Source organism: Didymosphaeria variabile (genome assembly GCF_027946475.1).
Source record: "Didymosphaeria variabile strain IMI 356815 chromosome Unknown scaffold_8, whole genome shotgun sequence".
Classification (NCBI taxonomy): Eukaryota; Fungi; Ascomycota; class Dothideomycetes; order Pleosporales; family Didymosphaeriaceae; genus Didymosphaeria; species Didymosphaeria variabile.
The window spans coordinates 525200-541310 of NW_026611627.1; the positions used below are offsets into that span (position 1 = coordinate 525200).

General features: G+C 50.9%; 6 protein-coding genes across 6 annotated transcripts; 4 read left to right on the forward strand and 2 right to left on the reverse strand.

Annotated features, from left to right (window-relative positions):
* Positions 1-449: 449 nt before the first annotated feature.
* N0V89_010405 (uncharacterized protein) lies at positions 450-3723 on the reverse strand (the record flags this gene model as incomplete). Its single annotated transcript, XM_056219149.1, has 7 exons — positions 450-848; positions 907-951; positions 1003-1292; positions 1342-1953; positions 2001-2719; positions 2991-3215; positions 3323-3723. 7 exons carry the CDS (start codon positions 3721-3723, stop codon positions 450-452), a joined length of 2691 nt encoding a protein of 896 aa, XP_056066276.1.
* Positions 3724-4596: 873 nt separating this feature from the next.
* N0V89_010406 (uncharacterized protein) lies at positions 4597-5673 on the reverse strand (the record flags this gene model as incomplete). Its single annotated transcript, XM_056219150.1, has 4 exons — positions 4597-4718; positions 4774-5140; positions 5190-5401; positions 5448-5673. 4 exons carry the CDS (start codon positions 5671-5673, stop codon positions 4597-4599), a joined length of 927 nt encoding a protein of 308 aa, XP_056066277.1.
* Positions 5674-6891: 1218 nt separating this feature from the next.
* N0V89_010407 (uncharacterized protein) lies at positions 6892-7739 on the forward strand (the record flags this gene model as incomplete). The annotated part of the gene is made up of 2 exons (XM_056219151.1): positions 6892-6948; positions 7014-7739. 2 exons carry the CDS (start codon positions 6892-6894, stop codon positions 7737-7739), a joined length of 783 nt encoding a protein of 260 aa, XP_056066278.1.
* Positions 7740-9029: 1290 nt separating this feature from the next.
* Positions 9030-10265, forward strand: UBC6_2 (Ubiquitin-conjugating enzyme E2 6; the record flags this gene model as incomplete). The annotated part of the gene is made up of 1 exon (XM_056219152.1): positions 9030-10265. The coding sequence occupies one exon, from the start codon at positions 9030-9032 to the stop codon at positions 10263-10265; it is 1236 nt and encodes a 411-aa protein (XP_056066279.1).
* A 518-nt stretch (positions 10266-10783) lies between these two features.
* N0V89_010409 (uncharacterized protein) lies at positions 10784-12231 on the forward strand (the record flags this gene model as incomplete). Its single annotated transcript, XM_056219153.1, has 2 exons — positions 10784-10907; positions 11078-12231. The coding sequence occupies 2 exons, from the start codon at positions 10784-10786 to the stop codon at positions 12229-12231; spliced, it is 1278 nt and encodes a 425-aa protein (XP_056066280.1).
* A 1423-nt stretch (positions 12232-13654) lies between these two features.
* Positions 13655-14686, forward strand: CTR3 (Copper Transporter integral membrane protein that functions in high affinity copper transport; the record flags this gene model as incomplete). The annotated part of the gene is made up of 3 exons (XM_056219154.1): positions 13655-13662; positions 13900-13906; positions 14210-14686. The coding sequence occupies 3 exons, from the start codon at positions 13655-13657 to the stop codon at positions 14684-14686; spliced, it is 492 nt and encodes a 163-aa protein (XP_056066281.1).
* Between the last annotated feature and the right edge of the window lie 1425 nt (positions 14687-16111).

Here is a 16111-nt window from a genome sequence, read left to right on the forward strand (position 1 = left end):
TTGTAGGGTCGTGGTGGGTATATTTCCTGGCCTGGAGCGAGGATATGCGCGCGCTCTGTCGGGTTAGGCGCCTGAAAAAGGCGGTGGTTGGTTGGAGTTGCTTGTTGTGTGTGTGCGTATTACAAAGGGCTATGACATGTGTGAATATGTAGTATTTGATGACACTTGGTAGAGTAGAGAGTACACCTGCTTCAGGTGTTGATTGACTATTGTATTGCCCTCTCAATATTAACGCCGATATTATTCTCCAGCTGTCGCGAGGGTAAGCACGCGAGAGGCCGCGGTACCTTGGATTCCGTGAAGGGACAATTCGCAACACCAACACAGTGAGAAGAGAAGCTTTACTCCAACACCCACAAGGCCCAAACGCCAGACCTCTATCGAATTCATGACCAATCCGCGCAATTACCACATCCAAACTTCCGACGAAATCTCGCCACCAATCTTTCCTACACGGCCAGGACCGATTGCCCACCATCAGCGGTAATCCGCTTCCTCATCTTCACTTTCGTCATCGTTCCAGTTCCCTTCTTGATACTGCCATCGACATAGCCAAGAATGGAATTCGGGGAGTAAACGATTGCGGTGCCCGTGGATAAGCCCTCGATGCGCTCCATAAGCGCTTCGCGGTCTGCCTCTGGGATACGAATGTGCCTCTTGATTGCGGTGAACCACTCCGGAGATGAGAAACGGTGGATCACAGCGACGGAACACAGAGCGATCAGGTCGGTCAACAGAGTCGGCTCTTGAGTAGAGACGACCACGCGTGTTCCGGTGTGGCGTTGCATGCGGATGGTATCCACCAAGGCTTGGTTCAGGCCTTTGGCACCAGGAACGTCGAGCATGTACTGAAAGCAGTGTTAGAGACGAAAGAAGCGAGTGAGAATGATGTGGGCAGAATCGTACCTTATGAGCCTCGTCCAACACCACCAACTTGCCGGAAGCCCGAGACTGCAAATATCGCTGCAAGCCGCACCTGAACATGATACACGCAGTATTCACGTCCACGAAGGGGCAGCTCATATCCATAATGGTGATCTCGCCTGGCTTGAAGAGCATATCGTCGCGATTAGTTCCTTGCAAGTCGAGGAACGACTCCAGCAGGTCCAAACGAATCTTCAACATGTTTTCTTGGTCGGGCGAAAACCTCTGTCCCCGCACGCGTTCTTTGAACACCCTGTAGTCGAATCTATCGCTCGTTGTGGCCATCTCGCGGATGATCTGCAGGATCGCACCCATGTAGAGTGGCATTCTGTCTGATTCAGACACATTCATTAGGGTGAGCATCAAGTCTGCAGAAGTTTTAGTAATGTTAAAGCTAAAAGGTGGCTGGGTACATACCAATGTCGAGGTTCCTAGGGTTGAGTTTGAAAGCGCTAACCGTGACATTGGGAAGACGCTCATAAAGCTTTCGAATCCTCCGCAGGTTAGTGTCGCAAACGAGGACGTGGATTTTCTTGACGTGCGCATTGCCCAGTCGCGGAATAGGTGCCCCGAGGAATGCAGCTTCGCTGATGCTGAATCCAGCGCCATCGCCGGTGAAGAGACCGTAACTGAACACAAGAGCGGACAACGGCTCTTGGAGTACACCAAGATTCTTTGAAGGAATGAGACAATTCTCCAGAATGCAAGACGTGGTATGAGACTTGCCGCTGCCCTGAACGCCGCATACGAATGCGGAGAAAGGAACGTTGGTGTTCAGAAACAGTTTCGAACTCGCATTATCGATGTTTTGATCATGCGTTCCCATGAGACCGAACTGGGGAATAAGGCTTATAGTCGACCTGCTCCTGAAGATACCCTCATCTGCAAGTGGTGCATGTCGGATTTCAGCCTGGTGGTCGGTGCCACTACCGTCGGTGAAGCTATCATCGGTCAATAGGACGTCCATTGCGTCGAGGTCAACCATTGCGCCAGCGTTCAACGAGTCTTCTTCTGGTGCATCAGAACTATCTGCAGAATCCGGCGTGCAGAGTGAGTCAGGAGAGGAACGGTTATACTCATGAGAGAGCTTTCGCGTTGGTCTGTATGAACGTCCAATCGCATCTGGCCAAGCTGGCGTTGAAGCAAGTCAGAACGTTCAGCCAGAGGCGGACTCGGTGTTGTTGTCTCGGGAGCGCCGTGTGTTTCTGACCGGGCATGCGCGACGACGGAATTGGGCCCGGTCGCAGTAGATAATGGCACCGGCCTCTTAAGGAAAATTTTCTGGATCTCCCCTTCCATGGGCTTGCCATCACTGTCCAACATAGGCAATGAGTATGGTGCGGAGTCTAGATTAAGACGCAGGTTCTTCACCGTCTGCGAGATAGCCATAGAGCTGATCTGGTCATCGCTGAGACTGACCAAGTGTCGTTTCAACGAGTTCCAGCCCTTGAAAGTACCGTCGGATTCGAATGCGTTCGTACAATAGTGCCATTGCACCCATGCGTCACTACCTCTAGGACCATCCTGAGTTGCACGATTGAAGCTCGCGTCCGTCAGACTCGGATCGAAAGTGGGCCAAGGTTTCGGAAACCACGCACTTGGCCGTTGGCTCTTCTTTTTAGCCATCCCGTCCTCACTCTGCAGTTCTCCCAGGACGAGATCGTGATCAGAATCTTGCGCGCTCCTTTCTAATTGAAGGCGTTCGTCTTCCTTTTGGCAGACTTCCTGACGTCGACGCGTGCGCTGTAGCTGACGGTTCTCTTTTCGCCGTAGTCTCGCGTGTTCTACTTCTACACTGCTTGGTAGTAAGTATAGTGTGTATTCAGCCAGAAAAACGTACAGGAGGGCGATGTGGAAAGAGGTGAAAGGAGATTCTAGAGCTGTCGGTGGAATAAGCAGCCAGTTAAGTATAAAATAAATAAGATTTTCTTGCTAAGCCGGTTGAGTAATGCAGGAGTGAGAGTGAGAGGTGAAGGTGAACAGTGGGTACACAATCACACAGTCAGTACTTCGCGTGTGAATGAGACACAAGGATATCTCGTTGACTAAAAGAACACGGCACTTACTTCCTCGCCACGGCTTCAATATATTCCAAGGAAGTTCCCGCATATTTAAGAGAAAGGCCGTTGATGATCATCCGGCGATTGTCTTCCTGATTGCGGCTTGTAGTCCAGGTCAAGTTTGCAGCTATCGCTTGCGCAGTGTGGAACTTATCTCGGTATCCAGAAATACTCTTCTCAATACTTGCTTGTATTAGCAAACTGTCGGTACCGGTCTCAATATCGAACCGACTGCTTACCCAGCCACCGCATTTCCAATGGTCTCCGTGTATTCTGGACGGCGGCTCTCTAATTCGAGCCTGAAGGAGGTATAATTATCTATGGATTTGCGTATGTACCCGTCTACGTCGACGTAACGAATGTGGAATTCGGAGGTGATCCACTGATCAATTTGGGCTTTGGTGTAGGTCTTTGCAGAAACGGCCGCCTGCTTTGCACTCGGTTTGGTCTCGGCTTCAATTACAGGCGCTTGTGATGCGCTCGAAGGCAGGGTTAGCACACCATGATTCAAAACGGTCTTAACGGCAGCCAGAGAAGATGGGTAGAATGATGACGAAGCAAGTTCTCCAGGCGATGCATATGATCTTGTCGACAAGCAATCAACTCCTGTGTCTGTAGCTGCGGTTTTATCGGCAGCCTTGGCGGGAGTAAACGTCGAGAACTCGAAATCAGCAAAACTCGACCCCCCAAATTCGAATGGTGCGGCCATAGCCTCACCAAAGTTGAATGAAGGAGCCATTGTTTGGGTGGTGCAAGGTGAGGAAGCAGCGGAAGGTGTCGGGTTCGCGCTCTCGCTTCGCTAGTAATAGGAGAAGATCTTTTGGGAAACGCGATCCTGAACCTTGTAATGCGCGTGCTCACGTGATCAGTTTCAATAGGGGGAAGCGTGATTGGAGACCCCACAATTCGACAACCTGTTCCGCATCAGGTTGTTACCCTGCCGTTTGCGAGCCCATTCAAGAGCAGGATTTAATCACGAAGGCAGCAATGTGTACGATCGTCAGCCTTTCGACCGTCCACCGTTTTCGCACGTCGCCTTGACGTGTAATCGTTACTCCGGTTTTCTCCACCGTTCGACCATGTACGGCTACGCATCTTTCACGCCGATGGTATCCTGTCTATGCGACACCATCATTCTTAGCTTCATTTTGAACCCAGGCTGGACTCACTGGCACGCATTGTTGTAGGTGTGAAACGTGGATCTCCGTATCGTAATCTTAGTTGAAAGCAAAACAACAGAATGTGGGCAACCTATATGGTATCTGGACGACTCGAACACTAGATTTAAGCACGAAGAAGTGGCGACCAAGGGGTCCTACTAGTAGGCCGTCACTTACTATTAACCTGACAGACCTGACAACGAGTTCTTCGGCTTCTACGCTGTCTTATAACAAGCTCAAATCCCAATCAATCTGACTCTTCGCTGATTGAGTCTTATGAAGTGTTACGCTCTACTACTTACATACTATATAATCTGCTTCCCATGCTTCTGTCGCCACATTTCGATGACCTACTAAAATTACATACAGGGGTTCATAGTTCGCATCTAGAGATAAGGGCAAATGAAAACAACTTTCTTCTATTTTGTAGATACTGCGCGCTAATTCTCTGCTTATAGATTGAAGTCCTCGTCCGGATTTGCGCCATTGACATGGTTCGGATTCACCTTGTCCGGCCTAAAGTACTTGTACCACATATCCGCCTCCGGCAGCTGCTTCACGTCCTGAGGCTTTTCTAAAATGACGCAGTCAGCAGAATTCTAGACTCCGCTCCCAAAGACAGAACCTACTCATCGCAACGTATTTCACCGGGTCCACCTGGTGTTCCTTCCGCCACTCCGTCAAGGCATCAAAATTCGCAACGCATTGCCTGTTGATGCTCATGTCGGGAAATGGAATGGCTTCTTCATTCACCCAATGCATAGTGATAAGGTTGAGATTGCCGCTGCATTGAATCGTCTGCATCAACATGTCAATGCAGTGGTCCATGTGTATCTCGAACATGACCTTTGGGTCCTGAGCGTGCGGGAATTGCATCCGTGCCTTAGGGTAATAATCTGGGTAGACGAGTTTTCGCAGCATGTTTAGGCAGTGTAGTTGGTGATAGATGTCGAAGGTAGAGGCATATGCGTCGTCGCCGAGACCGTAAACTTCGTCCTGCACTGGTCATTAGGGGGAAAGTTTTGCGACTCAGCAACAGACGTACTTCAAGTTTAGTAGCTGTCGTGGGGTCTTTGCCCAACGCGCGGATCTGGTCCGCTGTGATGGCATAAACGCGCGTGATCTCCCACTCATTCCATACAGCATCCTTTTCTGGGCTGGGTGGGCCACGTGCCACTGAGGGATGATGGTTGGGATACAGTGTGCCATTCATGGTCTTCACCTCTAGCGGGAGATCGACTGCATCGATGAGAGGAGCTGTTCATATCAGAAGCCGAACCAACGAATCTGTAGAGCGACATACAGTATGAATGAAACTGCCTCAATATCGGGTTGAGCCTCCCATCAACGGAAAACTCAATCCATGACGAAGCATACAACGACAGCGTCGCGAGGAAGAACACCGCGTTGCATAAAGTGAGTAGCTTGAACGTTCTTGGTGAGAGACCGCGATGGTCGGAGCTTCGTTCATGTTTCTCCTCGTCTAGGAAGGTTGTCCGTTCGTCCACAGAGTCGTGACTATAAGACATCGTGTATGATTAATGAGGAGTATACATGAGGCTGCGCAGGTTTTCCTCAGAGAGGAAAGGGAAGAAAGGCTCCCTGCAACGAAGTATGATTCGACTTTGAAGGTCGGTATTTGGTGCACTTCCCGTGACGTAAACTTTCAAATTGAAGGATGTTCAAGGAGAGGAGATTCGCTAGTCGTGTCCACAGTAACAGGCGTTACCCATACGCAGCAGAGATCTTGAGCCTCTGCAACATGAACCGGATGCGCGGGGCAGGCTGCAGGTCTGATAAGGCCCACTGCTTGTCGCGCGAGTGCTATCTTCATTCTGCGGGGGTTACGACACCACCGACTAATTGTGAATCGAACATATGCAATTGAAAATCCTTCAAGTTGGCAGTTGACCAGTCAATTCCAAGGCGCCCCGCAGATCTCGAGCGTACTATCAAGAGTCGTTACGCTTCGGCAAGACTCACTAGGCGTAGGATCTAGGAGACCCGTATACGCTCGGCAACCACCCCACCTTCCTAGTTCGGCAGGTAGTCATGCTGTATGATGCCGAGTAGCGTACTCAGCCGTATAGGTGAGTATAGGCTTCTGGAATCAGGTGACTGCATAGTTGTACAGCATCGCGTTACAGCCCAGAAGCTGGTGCTTGGCGACATGTTGACATGCTTGAATTTTCAGCAGCACAATAGGCTGCAAAGCTCAATGCGGTCCAGTATCTTCTACCAAGATGCTATTACTTTGCCTCTTGATGTGTCTTGTAAAGTCAGCTTGAGTATTCCCGCCCAAACCTCAGCCTTACAGCTGCACGTGGTTGATGATGTACAGCTTTACATCTTAAGGCTTACTATGCATCAAGTCCGTCGTATTCCCGCGTAGACGAAGATGACGAACTTCTCACAGTAGGAAGGTGATCATCAGTCGTACTTCCACCAAGCATGCATTGGCCAGTCGTGTTTTGGCCCTCGCATACTAACAAACACCCCTCAAATCCGTCAACTCACCACCTGCCGAATGGAGTTTTCTATCCACCCGTCCCCACGCATCTCGCACGACTACACGCGGAACTTCAAGTGGAAGCACTATGAGATCTTCCAATAACTTGGCCCACACCTGATAATGTTACAACAGGTAGTCTCTGAGTATAAAGAAGGGATACGGTATCTCCCCATCTCAACCACGGCCACACCATACCCTTCGAAAGCTTACTCTTGGACCAATCTTCAACGTCATCATGAAGGTCTCTACGTTGGCTCTTCTTGCTACCGTGGCTTCGGCTGCCCCGCTCCCGGTAAGTCTACCCTCACCGTTTAGATCATTCTATGCCTTCATGCTAGAGACTGATCCATTCATTAGAAAGATGATGCTACGGTAGAAGCCTCGTCCTATGCACCTCTAGTGTATGTAGGCGGGCTCAAGAGGGCCGCGGAGGCTGAGGCCGACTCCGAGGCAGCAGCTACCTACGCTCCCTTGGTGTACGTTGGAGGTTTGAAGAAGAGGGAGGCCGATGCTGAGGCCGACACCGATGCCGCCGCCACATATGCCCCACTCGTCTACGTTGGAGGGCTAAAGAAGCGCGAGGCTGATGCTGACGCTGATGCGGCTGCTACTTATGCTCCTCTGGTGTACGTTGGCGGACTGAAGCAGCGAGATGCCGATGCGGCAATAGAAGCTGCGACAACCTATGCTCCTCTCGTGTATACTGGAGGGCTGAAGAAGCGCGAGGCTGATGCTGAGGCCGATCCTGAAGCCGCGGCGACCTACGCTCCACTAGTCTATGTTGGTGGACTCAAGAGAAACGCAAAAGCCGACACTGGGGCAGCGGCTACATACGCGCCTCTTGTGTATACCGGAGGTCTGAAGAAGAGGGATGCTGAAGCTGACACAGGGTCGGCAGCTACTTACGCCCCCCTCGTGTATACCGGAGGGCTAAAGAAGAGGGACGCTGAAGCTGGCACCGAGGCCGCGGCCACATATGCTCCTTTGGTGTATACCGGGGGTCTGAAGCGTGATGCGGAGGCTGATCCTGAGGCAGTGGCGACATACGCGCCTCTTGTATACGTCGGCGGCTTGAAGAACTAAGCCGTTATCGAAAATTCCGGCACTATGCGGGGAAAGTCGCGGTTCAAGTTCCGCTTTTCATGGTTGCCTGGAGCGAGTCGCAGGCCTGAAAGGGGATGTTAGGTGCCGCACTGTGCTGTTAAACATGGAGGGTATGTCGTGACGAACCTACCAGCAATACTCAAGCTTTCTCTTTGCATTGTTCGTACAGTCATATAGTGGTATGATTGTCTCAAACCTAGTAGCTCCTGCAGAATGTGACTATCTCGCCGTAAACCTCGACGATGAGCTCGTCACTTGCAATGTATGTGTGATAAAGATGCTAGCCCTTGCTGAAACCTTTGGTCGCGCAGTGGGATAAGAAGTGCGCAATGATCTGGTAAGAAAGTGGTCAAACTCTTGTCGCATCATGATCAATACCTTTTTCGGTCGCTCGTTTTGCACGTGTGAATGTGCGCTCTTATTTAAGAAGATCTGGAAAAGCGGACTTCATGTGCGACGAGTGGTTCGAGAGAAGTTCAACTGATGTTTGTAAGATATGAACGTGCGGTTGCAACTCGGCTCGTCTTAAGTGTTCTCAGCTCACAGACACCAGTGACTTTAGTCGGGATGGTGCAGCATCGGCTTGATCCTTGGTCTTCGGGTTTGGCGTCTCCACTCCGTACGAAAGCATGCGTGGAGTACATCTCAATATGCAGTCACGGCACGATGATTGCGCGGCGACACCCACCTGTACGAAAGCGCGTGTATGTGTATCGCCGTATTTGTTGCTACAGACACTTGTGAAATCTGGCTTTAGGTTTGCGTGCAGCATAATACTGGATCACGAATGGACTCGAGGGATGGCACGACGTAAGTCCTGATGCCGTCGTCCGGTGCTGTAATGACTGGACACATGGTGCGCTTTCTTTGTAACCAAATGAAGCGTTAGTGCAAGAGCGGTCCGCCTAGCGCTCACGAAATAGGCTACTGCTTGTCGTATCTATAGCCCGGTAGACACGAACTCAGCCCTTTGCAAGACCACACGAGATTTGGTGTCCTCAATACACATGCTTTCCGACGAGATAGGCGACTATCTTGATGATCAGACGCTGTTAACCTCGTATCTGCAGCCTAAAACTTCAGTGAATGCTGTCTTCGTGTTGCGCTTTAGGATGTACCTCCAATATGTGCGCAGGTCCTCTAAGCGATCTCACCTGTCATAGCTGGCCGAGTGACTCACGACCAACACTTCGAGTCAGCTCTATGCGATAGTTGGTTATATACAGAGCTCTATTATGAGTGTTTTCCGTTTGCTCCCTTACACTCACAATGAAGCCCAAAACTCTCCAGCGAGTCTGGAGAGAAATCAAAGAAGCCAATGCGGATTTCTTTAATCTGCGGACTGTGATATCTCCGGATCCTGACGACGATGCTACACGCTTTTACTTTATCATGATGCCGAACGACGGGGCCATGGCTCACCTCACCTTGGTTGGCACCTTCTACATTTCCGAGGGATACCCGGAGACTCCGCCAATTGTGCAACTGTACACACCTACGGGACGGTACAATGTGGATGCTTACAGGTCTTATCTTGACCGGGAGGACAAAAGATCCAGCACAATGTGTTTCGATATTCTTCGTTCAGAAGCTCAAGGCGGGACCTGGAAGCCACAGTACACTCTCAGCTCACTTTTCGCCTCGCTGATGTCTGCGATCGTCTCCTTCTATGTTGCACAGCAATTTGGGAACGATAGACCCGAATACGTATCTATGGAAAATCTCCGCAAGGTCAAAGAATCGGTCACCAGGACTTATAAGCGATACAAGGATCGATTGCCAGATGTACCCCGAATCCCTTTGGTCGAAGCAACCACAGTACCTGCTACATGCCTTTTCTCTCCTCGAAAAATCGTAGCCGGCAGTCCTGAAATTATCACATCAGAGCCAATATACCTGCAGACCGAATCTCAAGAGGTGCATTCATTTGCCGTTGACCTATCCAGTTTACATCCAGGAATTGTGTTCTCGGTCATCCTGAGCAACTGCAAAACCGACTTGTTGGGCAAGAAATCTGGAACAATCCTCGTACGGAATGGAGTTACAGCAACTGCAGCACGCAAACTTGCCAACGGCACAACCAGATGGTTTTATCACGGGAAGCCGATGAATGACGGAGACATGCGTTTGCATGTGACGATTGGTAGGGAACAGATGACTTTTGCCTATTACGAAGATGGTCATCTATATGTTCATGGGGATAGTCCGGTATCGCGCTTATCTGCGGACCATATTGGCGACGTGAGAGGGATCCCCTTTTATGTGCACATTTACACCAAAGACAAGACGGCGAAGGAGCCAGTCACGATAGACGTGCTTGACATTGGTGGGAAAGGCTATGTGCATGAGTCAGTGAGCGAGGACGAGCGTAATGATTTCGGGTTCGAGCTCATACAATCTTCAGAGGCTGAAGAAATCCCTGAGCATGTTGGAAAGCCAGACGCGGAGGAGCATGGATTGGATGATGGAATGATGAAAGAGTTTTCAGGATTGGTGCTTGAATAGTCAACGTCATGCTTGTTGTCTTTCGATCAGTAACATACAGCGCTACGTCAAAGGTTTGAGTATAGCGTGTTACCCCAGGATATGTAATACAAAAGCTGACTGTATTCGAACTTCTGCGTTAGTACTGCACGAGCAGAGTCTTGATAAGGGTGAACCCTATGTTAGAAGTTTCGTTAGCGGTTGTCTGTCATCGCAATGCTTTAGAAAATTTGCCACTTATGGGGTCTCTTTGCGATTCTTGTGCATTCATGAGTGGTTCTGGCTGTGAATAGATATCGTGAGCTGATGAGTAAGTGCTCTGGCGAATCGCTTCAATATATTGGTTTCCGAATGAGGAAGTGGCAACGCGTTATAGACTCGATTAAGCGGTATTCTGGTCCTGGTTATCTTGAAAAACTTGTGCAACGAGCGTCGCCTGCAGGCGCCACGTGCAGTGTTGTATCGTGTCGCAACCGCGGGTACCTGCTTTCACTACACCATCGCGCTTGGCTCGCTAGTCGACAACCCCACCAACGACCATGGTCAGTCCATCTCCGCTTCACTCCGTCATGGACAGCGAACGCTTAACATCCACCGTCGATGTCATGGATGATTCTTCCACCACATCCCCACGCGTGAAAAGCATGCCTGCAAATGAGGAAGGTGAGTCGCCCGCGGTCTGCGACTTGTCATGTGACCACTGTCAGCACAAGTCAGGCGTTATAGCCTTCCAGACAGCAGTCTGGTAACTTTTCGAACGAGGGAGAGAAATCAGTATCCCAGCTTTTGGGCCAGCATTTCATCGTTCGATTGTAAATACTAACGACTCGCAGCGCGCAGCCAAGTGCAACGGCGCCTCAACCGTCTCACTCAACTCCGGGCACTCGTCGACAATGTCAGCGAAGGTCTACTCCACTGCCCTATTGAACGCCTTTCCGACTGTTGGGAGGCCATGCATCCTCATACCACATTCCGTTCGAACACATTCGTTTCTGCAGAGCAAACAAGACAAGAATTGGAGCAGGCGCGATCCTGGCTCTTGCAGATCATCAGTCTACAAGCCCGCCATTTACCCAAGGGGAACATGAGTCACCTTCTTGGCCACGCCATCGAAAAGCCTGCGAATGTCCGGACCGATATGGAGAGATTATATATGGCGCTTACGGGTGAGGAGCATGGAAGCGTGAAAGAAAGCCTCAAATACGCTTTCTCCATTGTACTGCACTACCGGTATGCCGAGAACCACGGATACACTTTGAAACGTTTGCAAGAGCAGGATGACCGACGTATTCGTCATGAGAAGAAGCGTGGCCTGCCGCGCCGGTCAGAGGAAGCCATCCGCAACCGAATTTTCCTCAAATTACAGTCGGTCGAAGTCAATAACTTCACATGCGCGGTCCCAATCTCTTTCTTTGCCAACTCAACATCCGAGGGTTCTGGCGCTTGCCCTGTCTGCCGCAACGAGTACTTAGACTTTGCTTCGTTCCCGGCTGAGGACCTCATCTCCGACTATCCGGTCAAGATCAAGTACTGTGGTCATATCATCGGAAAGAGTTGCCTGGAGACATGGATGGAGACTCCGCTTGCTGATCCGGCGAAGTACCCACACCGCACCTGCCCGCTTTGCCGCAAGGCGATAGAAGGCGTGGCGCTCCCTGCCCCACCCCAAATGATCCAGCAGCACGTGGAGGAGAATCAAAAGGCCATCGCATTAGCTGATAGGATAGGAATGGAAGATGAGGAGTGTTGGGATGCGCTCCTTGGCTTGATGAGCGAAGAGATCCTGCTGAAAGAGTTGGAGACCGAGGTCAAGAGTAGGATGTTGGTTGTTGGGAAAGACGTGGAGTATCTGAAGAAAGCGCAAATGGTGCTGAGAAGCAAGCTAGAGGAGCTGGAAGAGGAAAAGGCTGTGTGGGGTTTCGGACGCATTCACCAGTCCTGGGCACAGGCCAAATCGGAGTGGGCAAATGCCTCAGTCCGACAATGAGGTGGCCGATTTGGCGATGTCCCTCGACAAGGATCTTACAACACCGTCCCATCAGATCCGAACGTACTATACATGATTAATTAGCTACTTTATTAAGTTTATAGAGAACATTGAGCAATTGGGGCGGCGGAGTGCTGAGCATCGGGCGGCGGCTGAGGTGCCTGTGTAGGTGGGCGTTTCTTTTTCACAGCATTGAACAATTACCATGGGGTACATAGATCAGACACATCATAAGCAATCATGATTTTCGTTGCGCAATACCAACGGATGGTGTTCATGCCCACTTTGAGCTCTTAGATCAGGGGACTGTTCGGAAATCCGCCTTGAGCTCCCCAACTAAGAATGAGGACACAAAAAGCAAAAGTCTACTTTTATGCATCGACTTGAGCTCTCAAACTTTTACCATACGCTTTTGACCTGAGCGTCTTTGTTTAGAGAATGTCCATGGAGCCGCAAGTATCCGCCTGGCAAGAGCGAAGAAGGAGAAATCGATAGACTGCTGGAGTCATTACAATTGTCAATTCCCGATACAACTAGATGAGTAGCTCACAGAGATCGCCTCTGTACCAGAAGATACTGAAATAATTTGTCCGCCATAACAGGGGTTCTCACACGGTGGGTGCGCAATATACTCAACCCTGGTACCGAGCGGTCCGCTGCAGGGCAGGGCAACCCCTACCGAATACCTTTTATATACAGCAACTACAGGCTTCTGTCGGATTTTAACATAGAAGTACACATGTAGGATGCGATTTACTATCAACGTGCATTTGCTCTCAACGTGCTCATTCTGAAGCATAAATGGACTAGTGGGCGATCATGGCTCACGCTATTGCCTGTTTGGCGCCTCGTGAGTGCATATGCGCAAGTTACCCGGCACGGGCGAGGAAAGGTCACAAATTATCGTCGAACGATGTTGGTGTTTAAACAGACTCGCGCCCAATTTATGGTGAGCACATTGCTCGCTCGCCGCTTGGCGATCCATTCAGAATGATCCCACCTTGTCCGATGGCGGGTTGCAGGTGTTTGTCGCACGATAGCGTGTTGGCTCGCCTACACACTGGGACAACGCAACCGCAACACATTGTTTCTACAAGCAGATCGTCTTCTGCGCTTCCGTCGCTTTGTTTGATAACATGAGCCCTTTCGCTCTCACGATCGGCTTTATCAACCGTGTCGTTCCTTCTTCTCTTGTCCTGTCACGACTGCATCTGTGCAGCACAAACGGTACCCTCCTGTACTTCACCTGAGCACCGTGAGCAAAACTTGCTCATTTCTGCGCGCTGTCACCCGTTATCTTTTATGAACGGCTTGCAGCTTTACATCCGTTCCGATTATCCTCGTCAGCTTCATATAGCTTTGGTTCGCTATCCGTCTCTAGCCCTCACGGCTATCGACCGACAACATCCCAACATCCCACACGATGACTATGTCAATGGATATGTCAATGTCAGGCATGGTGAGTCTACTTCCATGTCATGGCAATTGTGGCGAGCGTTGACTTTGATGTGTGTGCGGACAGGATATGAGCATGAGCACCGCGACGAGCACGGCTGCGATGCCCTCGAGCACTGCCAGCATGGATATGGGCGGGATGGACATGGGCGGCGGCGGTGCGAGCGCCTGCAAGATAAGCGTAAGTGACCTCAGTCTTTCGCAAGCTAAAAGGCTGAAAGTATGTTCTAGATGTTGTGGAACTGGTATACCGTCGATACTTGTAAGTCACTGTCGCGCAGCAGTGCGCCGATGCATACCCGCGTCACGACCGGTCATCCCCCAATACGTCGGTCTCAGGTCCAGGTTGTCATGAAATATAGCCAGTGGACGAAATCTTTAGTGCCGTCAGTTCCTATATTGTCTATCCTGGGCCAGCACAGAGGACTCAGGTTTGGCACTGGTGCGAAAGTTGAACTGGACTGCGGCCTGCCGACCTGAAGACTACACTGCGCAAGCTTGATAGCATATATACTGATACCAGCTAGGCTTCCTCTCCAGCACCTGGCACAACACTTCCAAAGGAATGTTTGCCGGCTCATGCATCGGCGTCATCCTCCTCGTCCTCTCACTCGAGTTCCTTCGCCGCGCCGGCAAAGAGTACGACCGCTACATCCTCTCCCAACACACTCGTTCTCTCGCACACGCGAGCCCAGATCCGAGCCCCTCTTCTTCCGACGCCATGAACAAGAACACCGCGAGCGCTATCACCCGCACGGTTCCTCCGCGATCGTTCCGACCCAACGTCCTGCAACAGGGTATTCGTGCTTTGCTACACATGCTGCAGTTTGCAGTCGCGTACTTCGTCATGTTGCTGGCCATGTACTACAACGGATACATCATCATTTGCATCTTCATCGGAGCGTTTCTCGGATACTTTGTCTTCGGTTGGGAGTCGTTCAACGTGTCGCAGGGTAGCAGAGATCGGATGCAGGAGGAGGTGACGGTGTGCTGCGGCTAGAAGGGGGATAAGGGATGACAGGAAGAGTGTGAAAATGGCAACATATTCCGGTTAGCTTTTGCGAAACCTGGCTCAAGCAAGACGTTTAGCACTTCGAACATTTGCTACGAAGGTGGCGACGCAAGAACAAAGTACATGGCACGCGCATCTGGACTACGTGACAGCTACTGGAGGACTTCCTCGGGACAATGCTTCTACACGTTGACGAGTCCACCGGTGAATGGATGTGGATGTACCACTTCAGGGGATCCTCGGAGGTCCCGAGGTCTCCCTTCAGACACGTGAAATGGGTCACCCCACTGGCGTGCTTTGGCTTCTGAAGCTCGACCTTAACAGCCCTCGTTTTGATCATACCCTTGTATGGCATCTGAAATCTTATGTTGAGAACGAGAGACGCTAGAAAATAAGACCACTCTCCAAGCTGCCACTAGCACCCTTGCCAATAATAAGTAGCTCAAGATAGCGAACAGATCACCACCCACGATCTTCTCTGTATCTTGGAGTGCAGTAACCTCACAAATGTTTCCTTCCAACTACAGAGACTCTTCCTATTTCGATTGTGTAACTCCATGACCTCTCCCGCGCCACTTGCCCTTCCCGCCCCACGCGCATTACCCGCCCCAGATCAATCCCAGTCCCTGTATTCACGGCCGCCATGACGCACGCAGAATCCTACCCCTCCAACAAACGCCCTGCACCCACGTAAAGCCCGTCGTATTGCAAACACTCGCCACCACACACGCTCCTGCCTCAAACGCCCAGTGGACCCACGCTTCGTACCCAGACGCACAATCCACGCACCGCCACCGTCTCCGCCAATGAACGGCGGCATGTGAAGTAATGTGCGGGGCTCTCCGGGCGCCGAGTGCGCGGCCTAGCGTTGAGGCACTTGTGCGGGCGTTAGGTCGTCCGCACAAACGGCGCCGAGCGCTGCATATAAGTCTACTCCAGAGCACTTCCTCCCCCTCACTCAACACACCTCGATAACTTCAAACTCACCTTCAAACTATTTCTATAATCTTCGATTTTCGATATCCAACACATACCTTATCATTCATCATGGGTAACTGCGGATGTGCTTCTTCTGGAACCTGCAACTGCGGATCTAGCTGCAGCTGCGACTCCTGCCCTGTACGTACTTCGTATACCCCCACCTTGAAATGAGTCTGACATTGTTCGCAGCACAAATAAGCGGCTATCTGCGACGGGATTTGACTGAGTCAGCTGTTATGGAGTGTGAGTCCCTTCGTTGCGATTAGCGTACCAGGATAGGTGCTAACAGACGCAGACAAAATTGTGTAGTGGTATCAGGGGATGAACGGTAACAGGTGGATGTCGGGCTGGAGCGGAGGCTGACGTTGGGGCGATGATACCTTTGCTATTCACTTGCGGTTGTTTGGGTCTGTCTGCACCTTTTAGATGACA